The sequence below is a fragment of the Suncus etruscus genome, chromosome 14 (genome assembly GCF_024139225.1).
Source record: "Suncus etruscus isolate mSunEtr1 chromosome 14, mSunEtr1.pri.cur, whole genome shotgun sequence".
NCBI lineage: Eukaryota > Metazoa > Chordata > Mammalia > Eulipotyphla > Soricidae > Suncus > Suncus etruscus.
The window spans coordinates 32,924,744-32,945,195 of NC_064861.1; the positions used below are offsets into that span (position 1 = coordinate 32,924,744).

Genomic DNA, 20,452 nt, shown 5'->3' on the forward strand with positions numbered 1-20,452 from the left:
GGAGAAAGAAGATGAGAGGCATCACTTTCCCCAAATTTAAATTGTATTATAAAGCAATAATAATTCAAACAGCATGGTATTGGAATAGAGACAGGCCCTCAGATCAATAGAATAAACTTGAGTATTCTGAAACTGACCCCAGGTTTACAAGCAATTTATCTTTGATAAAGGAGAAAAAAATGAAGTGGAGCAAGGAAAAATCCTACAAGTGGTGTTAGGAAAACTAGTCAATTACATGCAAAAAGGTGAACTCAGACCTCTCTTTAATACCACAGACCAAGGTCACATCAAAATGGATTAAAGACCTTGATATTGGATCTGAAACCATAATGTATTTAGAGGAAAATATAGGCAAAGCACTCTATGACATTGAGACTAAAGGCATCTTCAAGGAGGATACACCATTGTCCATACAAGTGAAAGCAGAGATAAACAAACGGGACACAAGTGAAAGCAGAGATAAACAAATGGGACTATATTAAACTGAGAAGCTTCTGCACCTCAAAGGAAACAGTGACTAGGATACAAAGGCCATCCACGGAACGGGAGAAACTATTCACCCAATATCCATTGGGTAAAAGGCTAATATCTAAGAATATAAGGTATGACAGAACTGAACAAGAAAAAATTCTAGCCCCATCAAAATATGGAGAGAAGAAATGAACAAACATTTCCTTAAAGAAGAAATACAGATGACCATAAGGCACATGAAAATGTTCCACATTGGGGTCGGAGAGAGATAGCAAAGCGATAGGGCATTTGCCTACCTGGGAGGGAGCTAGTTCAATTCTCAGCATCCCATATGGCCCCCCAGCCTGCCAGGGGCAATTTCTGAGTGCAGAGCCAAGAGTAACTCCTGAGCACTGCCAGGTGTGGCCCCCAAAACTAATCAATCAATAAAGTTAAAAAAAAAGTTCCACATTACTAATCATCAGAGAAATGCAAATCAAATCAGCAACGAGGTATCATCTCACACCACAGAGGATGGCAAACGTCACAAAAAATAAGAACAACTAGTACTGGTGTGGATATGGGGAGAAAGGGACTCTCATTCATTGCTGATGGGAATGCTACCTAGTCCAACCTTTCTGAAAAACAATATGGATATTCCTTTAAAAACTGGAAATTGATCTTTCTTATGATCCAGCTCCTACTCCTACCATAGGAACACAGAAACACAAATAAAAAAATGACCTCTGTATGCCTATGTTCATTAATTAATAGTGCTTCTATGCAGCAGATTATGAAAGCAACTCAGGTGCCAGACAAGATACACCACAAGAAACTGTGGTATATCTACACACTGGAATACTATGCAGCTATTAGAAAAAAATTAAGTGATGAATTTTGCTTATTTGTGGACAGACATGGAGAGTATTATGCTAAGCAAAATGAGTCAGAGGGTGAGAGATTAAAAGAGTGGAGAGTGCAATTAGACTTTTACCCCAGTTTACTACTTTTCTCTTCTTCAAACAAAATCACATAATTTGAACTATCTAGTCCTGCCTCCCAGTTAGAGGGGGACATAAGGGAGGCACCAAGACCAAACAGGTGCAAGACTACTAAGTAGTAAACTAGATACAGAGGGGACCACATTTTCTAGCAGCCCCAGGGGTGAGGGAGGATTTGGGAGGTAGGATGAAAACGGAGGTGTAGGGAGGACAAATCGGTGATGGGAATCCCCCTGATTTTATGTAAATATGTACCTAAAATATTATTGTCAACAATATGTAAGCCACTATGTTCAAAATAAAAATTATATCAAAAAAGAGTAATATGGAAAGGACATTCATAGCACCCTTCATTTGCAGCAGTGCTTCTCAAATAGGGGGGCACGAGACTCTGTAAAGGGGGTGCGTTTGACTTCAGCAAACACTGTCATAACAATCAAAGCCCCGTGCTTTTGTCTCTGTATGCCTCTGGATATGAGAGTTGCTGTGTCCTGCTTCAAACCCCGCTTCGAAAAGCTATGCATTGCAAAACATGCTCAACCCTTAATCCAGACATCACCTCTGCTTAAAAAAATCAGCTCAAATTATTTTATATATTTTTGTTTTGCAGGTTAAAGTTTTTTTTTAAATAAAGATACTATTTACAGTCGTGTGGGGGGCATGAAAATTTTTTTCTTTTTCCTAGGGGGGGGCATGACAGAAAATAATTAAAAAGCACTGATTTGCTGTAATATAAACCACAATGTCATAAAAAAAAAATGGGGCGAGCAAGCGAGCGAAATAAAATGCCTGTCCCAGAGGCAGGTGGGAGAGGGTTGTTGGGAAGGAAGAGGGCATCAGAAAGGGTGAGAGGGAAACTGTTGACATTGGTGGTAGGAAATGTGCACTGAAGATTGTTTTATGTTGTATGACTGTAACTCAATCATGAACAACTTTATCTGTGGGAAAAAAAAACCCTGTATTATGAACAACCTTGGAACCATGGTATTTAAATTAAAAAAAAATTCAGTGACAGGGCCAGAGCAATTACAGTACAGTGACTAAGGTGGTTGCCTTTCACAAAGTTTAACAGGTTGATCACTATCACCTCATATGATCCTCCACATCAAAAGCAATTCTTGACCACAGAGCCAGGAGTAACTCCTGAGAACTACTGGATGTGGCCCCCAATCAAACAAAAATCCCCTCAAATTCATTCATAATTTGAGGGGATTTTTGCATTCACAATTTGCAAGGATATATGATGGCTTTAATAACATTTATAATTATGGTAATTAATAAATCACTATATTAAAATATTAAAAATATTTTAAAATGTCCTATTTTGAAAAGGGGTTATAATAAGGCCAGAATGACAAGTGGTTCAGTAAAACATTCTATAATTAGTCCAGTCCCCAAAATTATATAATCAAAAAATGTGAAAGAAATCTGGGTGGCAATTAAATTTCAATGTGTGTACCATTGGGTAAGGGATTGATAATGGGGGGAGGTTATGATAGAGTACTTTGTTTAGAATGTATTTAAAGTCACCCTAAAAATAGTCTGTTTAAGGGACACAGAGATGCCAGAGTAGTAAATGGAACCATCTCTTCAAATACCAGGTTATAAAGACTTTTCCGTAGTAGCACTTCTGTGTAGCATGGCTTCTGTCCCAGCAATGAGATTGATTCCCCCTTTTGTTTCTAAGCTTTCCAAATGTCTTATCACTCTTGGAACTGGGAGCATTAATGAAAAGTTTATTTGAGCTTCTAAGTCACTTGTTCCTGAGTATATATACTTGATGGCACAATGAAGTCTAGTAGGCTCAGGGCTTTTATAACTGTTTTGGGACCACTTTTCTTTCCTTTTTTTTTTTTTTTTGTCAATTTTCAGAATTTTTCTTTTAATTACTTTTTGGATAATTCCATTATCATTTAAAAAAAACATCTTAATTTAAGCACCATGATTACAAGCTTGTTTATAGTTGGGGGTTTCAGTTATAAAAAAGAACACCCGGGCCCAGAGATAGCACAGCAGCGTTTGCATTGCAAGCAGCCGATCCAGGACCAAAGGTGGTTGGTTCGAATCTCAGTGTCCCATATGGTCCCCATGCCTGCCAGGAGCTATTTCTGAGCAGACAGTCAGGAGTAACCCCTGAGCACCGCCAGGTGTGGCCCCCAAAACAAACAAACAAACAAAAAAAAAAACAAAAAAAAAACTTCACCAGCAGGAGAGCTTTTTTGATTCTTCAATTCTTTTATTATTTTTTTTTCTTTTTCTTTTTTGGTTTTTGGGCCACACCCGGTGGTGCTCAGGGGCTACTCCTGGCTGTCTGCTCAGAAATAGCTCCTGGCAGGCACGGGGGACCATATGGGACACCGGGATTCGAACCAACCACCTTTGGTCCTGGATCGGCTGCTTGCAAGGCAAACACCGCTGTGCTATCTCTCCGGGCCCATGATTCTTCAATTCTTTTAAACCTCTCCAGGACTTAAAATACTAAGGGAGTTTATCATTTTGTACTTATGCTTCTGTGTCATACCTGGCAGTACTCAGGGGTAACTCCTGGCAGTGTTTGAGGACCATGTGATGCCTGGGATTAAACTGATATCTGCTGTATGCAAAGCAAATGCTTTAACTCCTGTATTGTCTCTAACTCTCCATTTTATAACATTTGAATTGATACTCTAAATCAGAAGTACACATAATTAAACTGTTTATTTAAAATAAAAATTTAAATATCCCCTTAATTTTGTTTTTATGCCACACCTGGCAGTGCTTAATGCTTACTGGCTCTGTGTTCAAGGATCACTCCTTGTGGGGCTCAGGAGCCTTAACCTTAACCTGGTTAGCTGCATGCAAAGTAAGTACTCTACCTAATATACTTTCTCTCCAACCCCCTACCTATTCTTTTTTTTTTTGGTTTTTGGGCCACACCCGGCGGTGCTCAGGGGTTACTCCTGGCTGTCTGCTCAGAAATAGCTCCTGGCACGCACGGGGGACCATATGGGACACCGGGATTCGAACCAACCATCTTTGGTCCTGGATCGGCTGCTTACAAGGCAAACGCCGCTGTGCTATCTCTCCGCCCCCCCCCCCCCTACCTATTCTTTAAAAGACAAACCCTTCTCGCTTATTACCATTCTAATATCCTTAAAGAAAACTAATTTCATTTTGTGGAAGGCCAGAACTTTTAAAATTCAACCACTGGAAGATAAAACACAACTAAATATATACAGACAAAAATATATGGTTTGAAATATTTTTCAAAAATTTTTTGAAATTTCTTTCAAAAATTACCGTGACTGTTGTTGAGAGGGCCACCAGAGCCACTCTTGGAAGTGCTGACCATCTGATGCCAGGAATTGAACTCAGGGACTTAGCCATACAAGGCATATGCTCTATCACTTCAGCAACATCTCTGATCCCCAGCAACCTTTCAATTTTGTGATCTACTGTTTTGGTGCTACTAGCACTGTGGATGTGAAGGACAACTTAGAACAGAGGTTGGGGGTGAGTCATAGAGTGTCTCAAAATTCTGATACTCAATTCTCCTTAGTGAAGGGACCAGTTCTGAACAAACTCTTAAGAGAGGTGCTACAAAATTATACATTATTTCCTTTAAGTCACAGAAGTAATATTTTGGGCATGGACCAAAACATGACGTATTTTAAAGTCATTAATTTTAGCTGAAGTGTTCTATTTTAAGGAACAATGAGGTAAAATATCCTAAATGATTTCCCCTTTTCTCAGCTTAGTATACACATTTCTGGCCATTGGCAATGCTTATAATTAGTGATGTTTTTTTAGAATACTACTAATAACAGATGGTAATCAGCTTTTCTTGAAAATGCACTGCTAATTTCCTGTGTTACCTTAAATAGACAGTTGATTGCAACAATTGGACTGACTGCTGTGTTTCTAAGAGCTGAAACAATGAGGGAAATTTTGAACTCTGCTTTCTTCTAGGTGAGAAGGCAAGGTAAAGGCTCAAATGAAAAAACCTTAAGGACAGTGTTTAAAAGCACAAGCCCACAAAGATTCGGTTTTTGGGAAATCTGTAGTGCTTCTTTCCTTCTCATTTAGAAGAATCCATCTGATTACAAGATTATTGAACTCAGCAAACAAACTGGCTTTGTTCCTTAAGCAATTTTAAGTTGTTGGAAATCACCTGAGCACTCCCTGCCCTTAACTAGACCCATTACACCTTTCCGAAGTACTTAGGATGATGTGTGCTTGTATGACTGAGGCACTTTTCCAGATTATACACACTATCACCTACATTGGTGTCCCACTCCACATGGGATTGTTTGCAGTTTACAGGAGAGCTAGATCCTATCTTGCAGAGCCTGACAGGAAGACAGAAGTGTTTTTGTTTAATAGAGGCACTATCTCCTTAAGGAATATTGGAAACATTCCCTATGTCTGTCCAATGGGTCTGCTTAGCCAGGTAGTACTTGTGGCAAACATGTGGTAACAAGGATTAAACCCAGGGCCTAGTATTTGCTAGGCATGTGCTCTATTACTTTCAGGCTTATCTAACCCCTATTTTTTTGAATAAAGATGTGTGTAACTGGGCAAATTCCTCCTATTTTGAAGGGAGAGTATCTCCTAAGTAGTGATCATTGGATCTGGGGCCACACCCACTAATGTTGGTATTGGGGACAACCAGGGCAACAACCAGCAGTGTTGAAGGATAGGGTGTCCTGTGGTACTGGGGTTTGCCCAGTACAAGTAAAGCAAGTACCTGATTAGTATCTCACCAGAACCCCCACCCCTACCCTCCACTTCGGAGAATTCATGTAGTTCTAGTTGCCACTAGCTCTAAAAGCATGTAGCAACAGTTGGAGGATTTCTTAATAGGTTTCTATTCAATGAGAAATAAACATATTAGAAATCTAAAGTCTAGCCCATGCCCGCCATGTTCCCAGCACAAAAACAGCCCAATTCCTCTACCAAACTCCAAAAGAAAATAATAGCCATTGATACTTCTCAGGTAGTCTGGTCCAATGATACCTCTGTGAAATTCTCAGAACGAGTGCAGATTCCCCTTTCTGCATAAACCACAGCAGGCCAGCACCACACCCTACACCCTCGGACAGAAATGACCCAGTTCCTTACCTTTATCAAACTGCCAAGTCACCGAATTCATTTCAGATCTACAGTGGCCACAAGTAATTTTCCATCCATTACTATAGCCTTTCTCCTTGCAAGTACAAACAATCTTACTTCATATTGTTACAACACAAAGGTAAATGGGATTATCAAAATTTAGATCAACAAGGGTCAATTTAAAGTAAATTTTATATGGATCCATGATGTTACTGAAGTTAAGTGTTTAAGGATTTAATTGGGCTGTGGCTTTTACTAGTTGAGCCTTTTGTGTTACTGTTTAGGCTTATTGAATTTGGTAGATTACTATGTAGTTTTCCAATTAGATTTCCCGTGATATTACTGGGCTTATACTACTGTAAAATTTTTGAGTATCACAGGAAATCTGAAGGGAAAGCTACATAAAAATCTACCAAGCGGGGCCGGGCGGTGGCGCTAAAGGTAAGGTGCCTGCCTTGCCTGCGCTAGCCTCGGACGGACCGCGGTTCGATCCCCCGGTGTCCCATATGGTCCCCCAAGCCAGGAGCAACTTCTGAGCGCATAGCCAGGAGTAACCCCTGAGCATCACTGGGTGTGGCCCAAAAACCAAAAAAAAAAAAAAAAATCTACCAAGCTCAGAAAAGCACCTGGTCCATTGTACTACTCTCTCTAGCCCTCTGTAATAATAAAATATAAAGCAAAAATAAATCCACCACCAAATTTAGCCCTTTTATATTAAAACTCTTACAAAGAATTGTATTATTTACCACCTGTTCTTTTCTCAAATAATTAACTTCCTAGATTTCAATTCCAGCTATGCCACAAAAAATTGTTCCTTGGGGTTATTTACTTTTCAGTACTATATTTTTGGAGGTGGGGGTCTGAGAGATGGCACAGCAGGTAGGGCGCTTGCTTAGTATGCTGATGACACGAGTTCAATCACAGCCTCTGAGCCTCAGAGCCAATCAGGAATAAGCACTGAACACCACTGGCTGTTGCCCAAAATCAAAAAGAAAAAACGAGAGAGAGAGAGAGAGAGAGAGAGAGAGAGAGGGAGGGAGGGAGGAGAGAGGGAGGTGAGAGAGAGTGAGAGAGAGAGACAGAGAGACAGAGAGAGAGAGAGAGAGAGGTGTCACACCTTTAATCTTTTTCTCCTTCTTTATCAGCACTACTTGACCAAATGTGTGAACAATATGAGTCTGGAAACCCTTTCCTTATTTAGCTATCCTAAAAATAATCCTCATCCATAACTTTATTTTGGGGAACAGCTAGTAATGCTCAGGGTTTACTCCTGGTTTTTCATTTAGGAATTACTCCTAATGACCAAAACAACAACAACAACAAAAACCAGTGAGGTATCATCTCAAACCAGAGACTGGTACATATCACAAAGAACAAGGATCAGTGCTGGCATGGATGTGAGACAAAAGAACTCTCATTCACTGCTGTTGGGAAAGTAGGCTGGTGCAGCCTTTTGGGAAAACAATATGGATATTCCTCAAAAAAATAGATATCGAGCTTCCATATGATCCAGAAGTACCACTTTTGTAAGGATATAACTTAAAAACCCTGAAACACCTTGCGATAAAGCCCTCTGCATTCCTATGTTCATCACAGCACTATTTACAATAGCCAGAATCTTGAAACAACTCAAGTGCCTGAGAACAGATGATGGCTATAGAAACTGGTACATCTACACAATGGACTACTATGCAACCATTAGGAAAAATGAAGTCATGAAATTTGCTTATACATGGATGAACATGGAGATTATTATGCTGAGTGAAATGAGTTACAGGAAGAGACATAGAATACGCTCATTCATTTTGGAGTTAAATAATAAATAATATGGTAATAATACCTAGAGATGATAACAATCAGGAAGATTAGTTCATAAAAGGAAGCTTGATACAAAGTGGTGAATACAATTAGGGTAATGAACTGTCCTACGTGACAGTGATGGTTGGAACTGATAGCTCTGTTGAAAGGGGATAGCATAATATACATGGTCCTTAATTAGCAACCGTGCAAACCACAGTATCAAAAATAAGAGAGAGAAAGACAAGTAAAATGCCTGCTCAATGTAGGCAGGGGAGGGTTGGTAGGAGGGAAACTGGAACACTGGTGAAAGGAAATGTGTACTGTATACAAACCGAAGTGTCTTAAAAAAAAAAAAAAGAAGAAAGAAATAGAGAAGAAAAATGTATGAGACAGGACAGGGAGAGGGCATCAGGGAGGGTGAGAGGAAAACTGGGAACACTGACAGTGGAAAATGTGCACTGGCAAAGGTTGTTGTATGATGTATGACTTTAATTCAATTGTGACAGTAACTCAATCATGAACAACTTTATCTGTAGGGAAAAAAAACTATTATGAATAAACCTGAAACCATGGTGTTTAAAGAAAAAATAAAATTCAAAATAATGAAATGTTTAAATAAAAAAATGAGTTCAAGAGAAGTATTGGAAGAATCACTTTAAAATTAAACTTAACCCGGGGCTGGAGAGATAGCATGGAGGTAAGGCGTTTGCCTTTCATGTAGGAGGTCATTCGGTTCGAATCCCGGCATCCCATATGGTCCCCCGTGCCTGCCAGGAGCAATTTCTGAGCCTAGAGCCAGGAATAACCCCTGAGCACTGCCGGATGTGACCCAAAAAAAAGACACATACAAAAAAAATTAAACTTAATCCATGAAAAATCTTGGCTGTACTTACAAAGTGCAAAAAATGCCATGCCTTTCTTCAGTCTGCAAAAAGGACTGGGCATCTTAGATTGCTGAATGACAATGCTGAGCAATAAGCAGTTCCACAAGATTCCAAGTCAGTGCCAGTTTTCAAAAAGAATAAAGTGCACGCATAGGACAGATGCTACTCAAGCAGAAACAGGAGCACAGACAGAACGGCTGCTTTGGCAATAAATCATGAATCACCTGAACATCATCAAGAAGCATTGGGATTAGCTAATTAAGGAAGCGAAGTAAATAAGTCAGCCTCAAATCAGGCCACGAAGAGACTTGGCCCTGAGCAGGGCAGCTGCTGGTGGTTACAGATGGATAGCCCCCAATTTTTCCTCTTCTAGAAAGGTTATAACAGAAAGCCTCTTTAAAAAAATGTCCAAAAGAATTGTGCCATCATATTTGTCCTCTCCTAGTCCTTTTGGGAGGGAGGGGCACACACAAATAGCAGCCTTCAAAAATTACTCCTGGCAGGCTCAAGGGATCATATGGAATGCTGAGGATCACACCTGGATTGGCCACGTGCTACCTCTGGCCTCTACTTTCCCTATTGTGGTTCTTGGACCATATTTTTCTATATTAATATAGAAATCTTAACTTTGAGGGCCAGAGAGATAGCACAGCGGTAGGGTGTTTCCTTTGCATGCGGCCAACCCAGGACGAACCTGGGTTCAATCTCCAGCATCCCATATGGTCCTCCGAGCCTGCCAGGAGCAATTTCTAAGTGAAGAGCCAGGAATAATCCCTGAGTGCCGCTGGGTGTGACCTCCCAAAAAACAAAAGTAAAACAAAACAAATAAAATATATGTATATAAAGACATCTTAACTTTGAAGAACCCCTTAGTAGTTTCCAAACTTAGTATCTGAAGAGTAAATGGCATTTAATGAGGGGAGAGAGTGAGACAAACAGGGGCTAGGGAGATAGTGCAAAGGGCTAGCTAGTGTGTATGATTTGTATATGGGAACCCAGGTCTAGATCCCTGGTACCACATGGTTTCAAGTTCTGCTGGATATGCACCCAATTGCCCCATGGCAATTTTGTCCTTTTATACAAAAAGGAAAAATGATGACATATAATTAATTTCCCCATTCCTGTTTTTTTTTTTTTTTTGGTGAAGTAAGAGTCTTTACTGACATTTAGTAACACTCATAAAGATATGAGGGGAAAGAGAGAAGTATGTGTTTGAGAGAGAGGAAACAAGGGCTTTTCCAGAGGGAAATAAGCAAAAAACATACAGATGTTCAAGGAAAAAGAAAGGCTTGAAGAGCAGGCCTTACTTCCCTTCTTTTTTTTTTTAACAGTAAATAAATATAACTTGTCTCAAAGGTTATGATGGTCAAAGTTACAATTAGTGAATGAAGAATGCATTTCTATCATCATTATCTAAATGAATTCTCAAACTGAAAGCTCCCTTGGTGCTGCATTCTAAATGTCACTGCTAAGGCTGATCTGTAGATTAAGTTCTATCTGACCAAATGTTGCCTTAAAACGAAGATACTGTCTATTTTTTCTTTTTTTTTAAACTTTATTGATTGATTGATTGATTGGTTTTTGGGTCACATCCAGCGGTGCTAAGGAGTTACTCCTGGCTCTGCACTCTGAGATTGCCCTCATTCCATATGGAATGCCAGGAATCAAACGTAGGTCCCTCCTGGCTCAGCTGCATGCAAGGCAAATGCCCTACTATTGTGCTATCTCTCCAGCCCTGATACTGTTTAATTATTTTAGCAATGAGGAAGATATTTTTATTTTAAGCAAACAGTTAACAAGTAAAATACAGGTAACTAAAAATTCATCTATCAGATACCTACAATTATAGATAAATTTAAAACAAATTATTTTATACTCATAGTTGAATCTAAGAAAAAAAGATGAAAACAAAGATAGGTCTCCAATCTGGAATGATCATATTATGTTTAATGTTGCAAGTGGATTTGGATATTATTTTTGTGAATAATCACCAAGAATGAAGATGAGACATAAGGCCTAAATAAGACTACTTGGAACTTTTCAAGATCTGTATAAACAAAATAAATAATAATAAAGTATCTGCAAAAAAATATCAAAAGACACACACACAGAGATGCATGATACTCCTTCAGTAACAATATTGCAAACCACAGTGCTTATAAGGGTAAAAGAAGAAGAAAAGGAGGGGAAGGTAGGCAGGGAGGGGGAAGAAAGGGAGATGGAGAGGAAGAAAAAGGGGGAAATAGTGGGGAGAGAGAGAAAAGATTCTGTCATAAAGGCAGGAGGAGGGGAGGGGGTAGGATGACAGGAGGGTAACTGGGAAAAATTGGTGAGAAATGAACAATGGTAAAGGAATGGGTGTTGGGATATTGTATGATCAAAACTCAACTATCAACAACTTTTTAACTCTATCACAGTGATTTAATTCAAAAAATAAAAGCAAATAAACAACAAAAAATATTGTATGAGAACCAAATCTCTAGGTCAATACTTACTGGTCAAGGGTCTTATAGTAAATGTCTAGATCTTTATTCACAAGCTCTGTTGTTCTCATAACAATCATCATTTCTCTGTATTTTTCCTCAGCATCCGCAAACTGAGGTTCTCGAAGTTCTTTCTTAAAGTGAATAATTTCTTCCTCATAACCTTTCTGTCTCCCCACAGCTACACTGTGATTTCTTTTTATGTTATCTATTTTTTCTTCCAATGTTTGATGTTCACTATAAAAGAAAGTGACAAATGAGAAACATTTTTAGGTTTTAATAAAACTGAATAGAAAGTCAGATCTCTTTAGGTAGTCAAGAAGAATAATGTAAGACACTAGTCTATCAGAATATGGGGACTGGAGTGATAGTACAGTAGATAGGGCTCTTGCCTTGCACAAATAGCTGACCTGGGTTCGATTCATATGGTTTTCTGAACCCACCAGGAATTATCCCTGAGTGCAACATTAGGAGTAAGACCAATGTACCAGGTGTGGTGCAAAAAAACAAAACCAAAACAAATCAACAAATCTATCATACTATCAAAGTGGCCCTCCTTGTGTGGGCTTTTTTGTGAGTGTGTGTTGGGTTGTTTTGTTTTTTTGGTTTTGTTTTGTTTTGTTTTGTTTCTTTTTCTTTGGTTGCTGTTTATCTAGTGTCAGGGATAAAATCCAGACATCACATATTTGTGATATTTGCCATATCCCTGGCCCCTCTACTAAAATAAAAAGTTCTCACTTTGAAGATCAAACATCCAGGATAGCTGACTTTATGTACCACATAAATAACTCTCAAAACATGAGAGGATGAAGCAAGTAGCTCCTGATTTTTAGATACTGACTGACCAATGTTATTATTAAAGCTTTTTTAACGAGTAGTATTATAATTTGACATATTTCTTTTTGTTTTTGTTTTGTTTTGGGGCCCTACCAGGTATGCTCATGGATCCCTCCTGGCAACCTCACAGGAACATATGGTATGCTGGGGATTGAACTGCTACATGCAAGCAAGGCAAGAACCCTCTCACTATACTATTTCTTCAACATCCTTTAAACCAAGAATAATATAATTTCCAAAACTAAAAAGTCACAAAATAGTGCTATCATTTTCTTCATTAAAGTTTTTTTTAATTAACTTCTGGTTGTAATAGTATTCACTATTAATTTCTGATTACAATACTGATTATACTCTCTATACAAACAAAATTCCTCTCAGACAGTAATAAAAGTATTCTGTTGCTTTGCAACAGGTCAACCAGGTTTCAATTCCCAATGTTCCAGATTGTCCCCTGTGCCCCTCTAGAAGTTATTTATAAGCACAAAGTAAGGAATAAGTCCTAAGCACTGCCTGATGTGGCCCCTAAAACCAAATAATTAAAAAGCTTTACTTTTCCAATTTGCTACCAAAAAGCACACTGTTAAAAAGCTGAACTCTGAGCTAGAATATCTGGGTCATATTCCTGACTTTCATCATAATTTTGTGATATTTTTATGTATTTCAGTTTCCTAACATTTGGGGGGGGTCACACCCAGCGGCACTCAGGGTTTACTCTTGGCTCTGTGCTCAGAAATTGCTCCTAGCAGGGTTAGGAGAGGGTAAAGGGTTAGAGGGGTTAAGCCGGAGAGATAGCATGGAGGTAGGGCATTTGCCTTTCATGCAGAAGGAAGTGATTCGAATCCCGGCATCCCATATGGTCCCCTGAGCCTGCCAGGAGCAATTTCTGAGCGTAGAGCCAGGAGTCACCCCTGAGCGCTGCTGGTTGTGATCCCCTCCCCCCCCCCCCAAAAAAAAGAAATTGTTCCTAGCTCAGGGGACCATATGAGATGCCGGGGATCAAACCTGTATCTGTCCTGGGTCAGCCGCGTCCAAGGTAAATGCCCTACCGCTGTGCTACCACTCCAGCCCCTTCCTAACATATTAAAAATGAAAAGGTTAATGATAAAGAGTTCTTGCTGCTATAAAAGTTTAATTTCTTTGATAGATGAATATTTAAAAGTTATATCCAAAGTCCTTATACCACAGGACTGTTTGATAAATTTTGTAAATTAGTATCAATTTACTTTAGCCTTAAATTTTTTGATTTAGGTTTATATGCAAAGACAGGAAGACAAATGACTAATCCATGTAGAATAGCTGAGCAAAAGATTTATGCTTAATCAACTCCAATGATTCAAAAATCAAAGTGACTGGTTAACACAAACATTTATACCAGTTTAGTTAGTGCCTTAACATAAACCAGATTATAAAGAATTTTAGAAAGCTTTGAAGAAGACAAGAACAAAATACTGTTTGCTCTACTAGAAAGATAGCAACTACACTTATACACCAACAAGATGAAAGAGCCACCATGCTAATGGGATGATAAGGGGAATGGAGAAAACTCTGGTGTATACCTAAGAACAGAATCCATCCAGAATGTGTCTCCAGTGACAATATCTGTAGCAATAACTCCACTGCCAGTATTATAGAGTGAACAAGCCCTGACCCAGGAAAGGTCCATAGGCCCCTATACTGGTTATACTAAGTACCATTATCTTGTACAAACTAGCCAAATTTAGGGGACTTCACAACCCAGTCTCAGGATTTGACATACTTAATCCTTATTCAGCACTGAAGTATAACTATAAACCCTTATCATTTTTCAAGTAATTCAATGCTTAAGGCCATGAATGTGTGTGCATTGTGTGTGTAAAAACTCTGATGGCCATCTTATATCTCAAGGGACTCTTGGGCTAAAGGCCTAAATTACAACTCTCCCCACCCCCATATACTGAATATTTTTCACATTTCTATAAAAATCCTTTAAATAGAATTTTTTAAAACATACTTTTTCAATTGCAAAACCTTCATTTGACCCATTTCTTTCAAATGTTGTTTTCTTTCTTCTTCAACTTCTTTAAGTTCTTCTTTTCTTTTTCTCAAAGTAAGGTTATCCTGTAGCCATCTTTCTTGTATCTAAATATATATATTAAATTAGTTAATTAAAAAAAAAGGCCGGAGGGCCCGGAGAGATAGCACAGCGGCATTTGCCTTGCAAGCAGCTGATCCAGGACCAAAGGTGGTTGGTTCGAATCCCGGTGTCCCATATGGTCCCCATGCCTGCCAGGAGCTATTTCTGAGCAGACAGCCAGGAGTAACCCCTGAGCACTGCCAGGTGTGGCCCAAAAACAAACAAACAAAAAAAGGGCCGGAGAAACAGCACAGTGGTAGGGCATTTGCCTTGCACACAGCTGACCCAGGACAGATCTGGGTTCAATTCTGACATCCTATATGGTCCCCTGAGCCTGCCAGGATCAATTTCTGAGCACAGAGCCAAGAGTAACTCCTGAGTGCCACCAGGTGTGGTCTCAAAACAAACAAACAGACAAACAAAACCCAATCAAGTAACCAACATGTGACTCAACTGCTGGCAGGGAACGATTGTTGTCTTAGCATGTTTAATTCAATGGGATAATACCGTATCAATCACCATGTCTTGACTAACATAGGTCATTCATATACATACAAAACATAACAGTTTTGGGGGCTGGAGAGATAATACAGCGGCAGGACATTTGCCTTGCATGCAGAAGGACAGTGGTTCGAATCCCGGCATCCCATATGGTCTCCCGAGCCTGCCGGGGGTGATTTCTGAGCATAGAGCCAGGAGTAGCCCCTGAGCACTGCCGGGTGTGACCCCAAAACATCAAAACAAAACAAAACAAAACATAACAGTTTTGGAGATGCTAGGGATCGAATTGAGGACCTCACACAAGTAAGGCATCTGTTCAACCAACTGAACCACACCCCTGAATATATAAAGTTAAAAAATTTACTCCTGGATCTCAACAAAAAAAAATTTACATCACTGGATCTCATCTTGAACAGCAAACCCACAATGCAACTTAATGATGTATCATGAAAATCCCTGCTTTCACTCCATCTCTGGCACCAGAGTCCAGGGTGTTACACAAAGATTTGAAAACCCAATGGGGAAGACACAGACCATCGAGTTCAGTGAGCATGAACAGTAATAATGAATGCTCAATCATCACCAACCAACTCTGTAAATCTTCAGGCAATAACTTTAGGTGTTTCATGAGTTTAATTAAACTAATCAGCAAAGCACAAGAAAGTAGAAGACAGGCTGGAGTGATAGCACAACAGGTAAGGAGTTTGCCTTGCATGCAGCCAAATCAAAACGGACTCGGGAGGACCCCCGCACATCCCATATGGCCCTCCGAGGCTGCCAGGAGCGATTTCTGAGTGCAGAGCCAGGAGTGGCCCATAAATAAAAAAAAAAAAAAAAAAAAGAAAGTAGGAGAGTCAAAATGAGAGAACAGCATGCAGAAGTAGATTATGGTAGATGATTTAAAAAAACAACTTAATAGAAGCTTTGAACAGCAGAGCAACAGCAGCTGAGGAAAAGATTGAGGCACTCCAATATGAGATGGAAGAAACTGCTAGAAACAACAGAAGGCAGGGGCTAGATAGTACAGCATAGTGTGTTTGCCTTGCGCATGGTCAATCCAGGCTTGATCCCTGACATCCATATGGTCCCTTGAATACTACAAGGAGTAAGTCCTGAGTGCAGAGACAGGAGTGTCCTGAATGTGTCTAGGTGTGGTCCAAAAACAAAAAAAGAAGAAAAGCAAGAAATGCAGAAGGTGTGGGGGGTGGAGTGACAGTACAAGAGGTAGGGTGCTTGACTTACATGTTGTCGATCTGGGTTCTATCACCAGCATTCTATATGGTTCCCTGAGCTCTCCAAGAATGATCCCTGAGTGAAAAACTAGCAGTAACCCTTGAGCACCATCAGATGTGGCCCCAAATGAAAATAAACAGAAGATAGAAAGATGTCTGAAAAGAACTGAATCGAGAGAGAGAGACAGAGACAGAGACAGAGAGAGAGAGACAGAGACAGAGAGAGAGAGAGAGAGAGAGAGAGAGAGAGAGAGAGAGAAGGAGGGAGGGAGAGAGAGAGAATTTAAAGAGAGAAACAATGTAAGAATCATTGGAGTCCTTGAATAGCAGGAAGGCAAATATCACTGAAGAAACAATAGTTCAATCACAGATAAGAATTTTCCAGAGTTGAGAAATACAGGCAACCGAAGAGGGTCAAAGGACACCAACAAATTTATCCTCAAATAGGAGACTCCAAGAAACACTGTGCTCAAAATGATAAAATCCAAAGATAAAAAAATTTATAGGGGCCGGGCGGTGGCGCTAAAGGTAAGGTGCCTGCCTTGCCTGCGCTAGCCTTGGACGGACCGCGGTTCGATCCCCCGGTGTCCCATATGGTCCCCCAAGCCAGGAGCAACTTCTGAGCACATAGCCAGGAGTAACCCCTGAGCATTACCGGGTGTGGCCCAAAAACCAAAAAAAAAAAAAAAATTTATAAAGGAAAGTCCAGAAGATTCACAGATTTGTCAGATGAGACTGAGTCAGAAGAGAATGGAGAGATATAGTACAAAAAAAAAAAATCAATGAAATGAGCATGTCAAAAGAACACTACCCAGCTAGATTATCGTTCAGATCTTGAAGAATGATACAGAGCTTAAGGAAAAGTCAATAACTTAGGAAATTCATAGCCTTGAAAACAATGTTTCATGCAAAAACATTAAAAAAAAGATTCTTTAGGGCCGGAGAGATAGAATGGAGGTAGGGCATTTGCCTTGAATGCAGGACGGTGGTTCAAATCCCGACATCCCATATGGTCCCCTGAGCCTGCCAGGAGGTATTTCTGAGCATAGAGCCAGGAGTAACCCCTCCCTGAGTGCTGCCAGGTGTGACACCCCCCCCGCCCCCCCAAAAAAAAGCTCCTTTAAAAGGCAAGGCAAACTTTCAGCACTTGACACTGAGCATAAAATTCAATTATGGTGCCATGGTTGTCCTCTACTAAATTAAGAAAGGTTTATTTTACTACTATCCTGCGAAGGGACTGCATATATTAGCAATAGCAAATTAACATTTATTTATATTATAATATATAATTATTATAACATTATTTATATTAACTGTTATATATATGATCAGGTCTTTTATTCATCCATAAAAATATTTGTTTGTTTTATTTGTGGGCTATACCCAGCAGGGTTCAATGGTTACTTTTTTTTTTTTTTTTTTTTTTGGTTTTTGGGTCACTCCTGGCAGGCTCAGGGGACCATATGGGATGCCGGGATACGAACTACTGACCTTCTGCATGAAAGGCAAACACCTTACCTTCATGCTATCTCTCCGGCCCCCAGTGGTTACTTCTAATGTGTGCTCAGAAATTACTCCTAGCAGGTTTGAAGGTGCATATGGGATGCCAGGGATTGAAATCGGGTCAGCCAGGTGCAAAGCAAACACTCTATTCACTGTACTATGAATCTAGTCCATCATCCATAGAGATTTTTATTATACTTCTTTACTTATTAATGCAGACACTTAAGCAGTATCTATATTTCCTATTATATAAAGTTAACATTCCATTTCTTAGAATAAAACACACTTTAGTGAGTTTGATACGTAGTATGTGCTCCTATCCCCCCTCAAAGCACTGCTGCTATGATCTTTATTTTTTAAAAAAGTACAGAGGTTAGGTCACTTGCCTTCCACATGGCTGACCTGAGATGGATCCCCAGAATTCCTATTGTCTCCCTAAATCCACCAGGAGTAATTCCTGAATGCAGTCAGGAGTAACCCCTGAGAACGGGCAGGTGTGGCTCAAAAACAAAACAGAAAAGGCCAGAGAAATAATAGAGAATTTAAGATAATTGCCTTACATGTAGCCAATCAACCCTAGTTTGGTTCCTAAGCCCTACTAGAAGTAATCCTAAATAAAGAACCAGGAATAAGCCCTAAATATTACTGGGAGTGGCACAAAACCCAAAGGGGGGGGGTATTCAAAGGGGCCAGAGACAGAGTACAGATAAGGCATCTGCCTGCATATAGCTAACCCAGATTTGATCTCTAGCACCACATATAATCTCCCAAGTCTGCCAGGAATGATTTCAGTATAAAGCCACAACTGGTGTGTCCTCTTTATCCCCCCAAAAAGAATGTAACAGATCTATTTGTTAAAAAAAATAAAATAAAATTCACTGGGGGAGAGGGGATTACACAGTAAATGAATTATATAATCCTACCTATAAAAGTAAAATCACAATTATCTATTTGTTGGTGTATGAATAAGAAACTTCTTTGAAAAAAAAAAAACGAACTACCGGAGAGATAGCACAGCAGCGTTTGCCTTGCAAGCAGCCGATCCAGGACCTAAGGTGGTTGGTTCGAATCCCAGTGTCCCATATGGTCCCCCGTGCCTGCCAGGAGCTATTTCTGAGCAGACAGCCAGGAGTAACCCCTGAGCAACGCCGGGTGTGGCCCAAAAACCAAAAAAAAAAAAAAAAAGAAAAGAAAAAAAAAGAACTATAGTTCGGTAATGACATGAGATAGAGTGAGAATTAGAAGAGGATGAAAAATAATGATGGGGCCGGTGAGGTGGCGCTAGAGGTAAGGTGTCTGCCTTGCAAGCGCTAGCCAAGGAAGGACCGCAGTTCGATCCCCCAGCGTCCCATATGGTCCCCCCAAGCCAGGGGCAATTTCTGAGCACTTAGCCAGGAGTAACCCCTGAGCATCAAACAGGTGTGGCCCGCAAAACCAAAAAAAAGTAATGTTATGCTTTTATATTTAAACTCAAAAAACACACACACATATTTTATTAAAAATAAGTTGAAAAAAATGTATAGAGAGCTATAACAGGGGTTAAGAGGCATGAGCACACCTTACATGAAACCAGCATTGCATGTTTCCCTAAGAATATTTCAGGGGGCAGCCCTGGAAGCTTGTAGAATCATATCTTTTGGCCCTTGCATTAAACTCCAAGAATCTCAGTGAATAACCTTGGAACTCCTGAGCTCTGCTTGGGTGGCCCAAAGATTTAAAGAATTATTTTATTGGAACTGCTCCTCCTCTCTGTTGTTTGCAATGCTACTCACTGGATCGTCTTTTAAAGGTAAAATTCAAAAAAAGCTATTGATATAAATGACACCAGAAGCCAGGATAAACCAATAAAGTAAAGACTTACTTTCTGTGTATCAATATCTTGTCTCATGATTCCCATTTCATTGTTTATCTTTTCTTTGTGTTTCTCGTATTCACTTAGTTGAGTTATTACTTTATTCAGCTCGCTTTCTTTTTGCTGCCAAAAAGAAAACTCTTTAATCATATGAAATAAAATATGAACTAACAAATAATCTCAATTTTACAATTACCTTTTTATAGTCATCTTTTCCATCTTGAATATAATTCTCAATGTCTTTCACATAATTGTGAATATGTTTAACCTTCTCTTTTATATCATTCATCTGTGAAAAGTATTTATTAAATATATATTTATTAAAAATAGATATATAAGATTCATCTCCAAACATTTTTAGATTATGGTAACAAAAACTTAGTAAGTTAGAAGTCTTGGGTTTTAGTTTCTATCACAACAAATTTTTACAACTTCAGACAAATCTCTATCACTATATACTGAGCTAAATTCACAATTTCTATTTGAGTGCAAGAAGCAAAACAAGAGTCAGGGATGCTGTTCAGGGGCAAAATACATGACTTGCATGTGTGAGGCCCTAGATTGACTGCAGAGACAGTCTACATTTATTCTAACAAAAAATATTTTGTTAAAATAAAAATTTGATCAGAAACACATCATGTTTCTTTTAACAAATCTATTAGAGGGAAAAAAAAAAAACCCACACCAGGGCTACTACATTCAGTA

At 39.4% G+C, this 20,452-nt stretch overlaps 1 protein-coding gene across 1 annotated transcript in view; it reads right to left on the reverse strand.

The window, feature by feature from the left end:
- RAD50 (RAD50 double strand break repair protein) overlaps positions 1-20,452 on the reverse strand; it is a 79,007-nt gene that overhangs the window by 15,501 nt on the left and 43,054 nt on the right. The window contains exons 18-21 of the mRNA XM_049786818.1: positions 19,944-20,036; positions 19,757-19,870; positions 14,537-14,664; positions 11,722-11,946 (exon numbers count right to left, since the gene is read on the reverse strand). Of these exons, the coding sequence (XP_049642775.1) occupies positions 11,722-11,946; positions 14,537-14,664; positions 19,757-19,870; positions 19,944-20,036 (560 nt within the window). The remainder of the gene's footprint in view (positions 1-11,721; positions 11,947-14,536; positions 14,665-19,756; positions 19,871-19,943; positions 20,037-20,452) is intronic.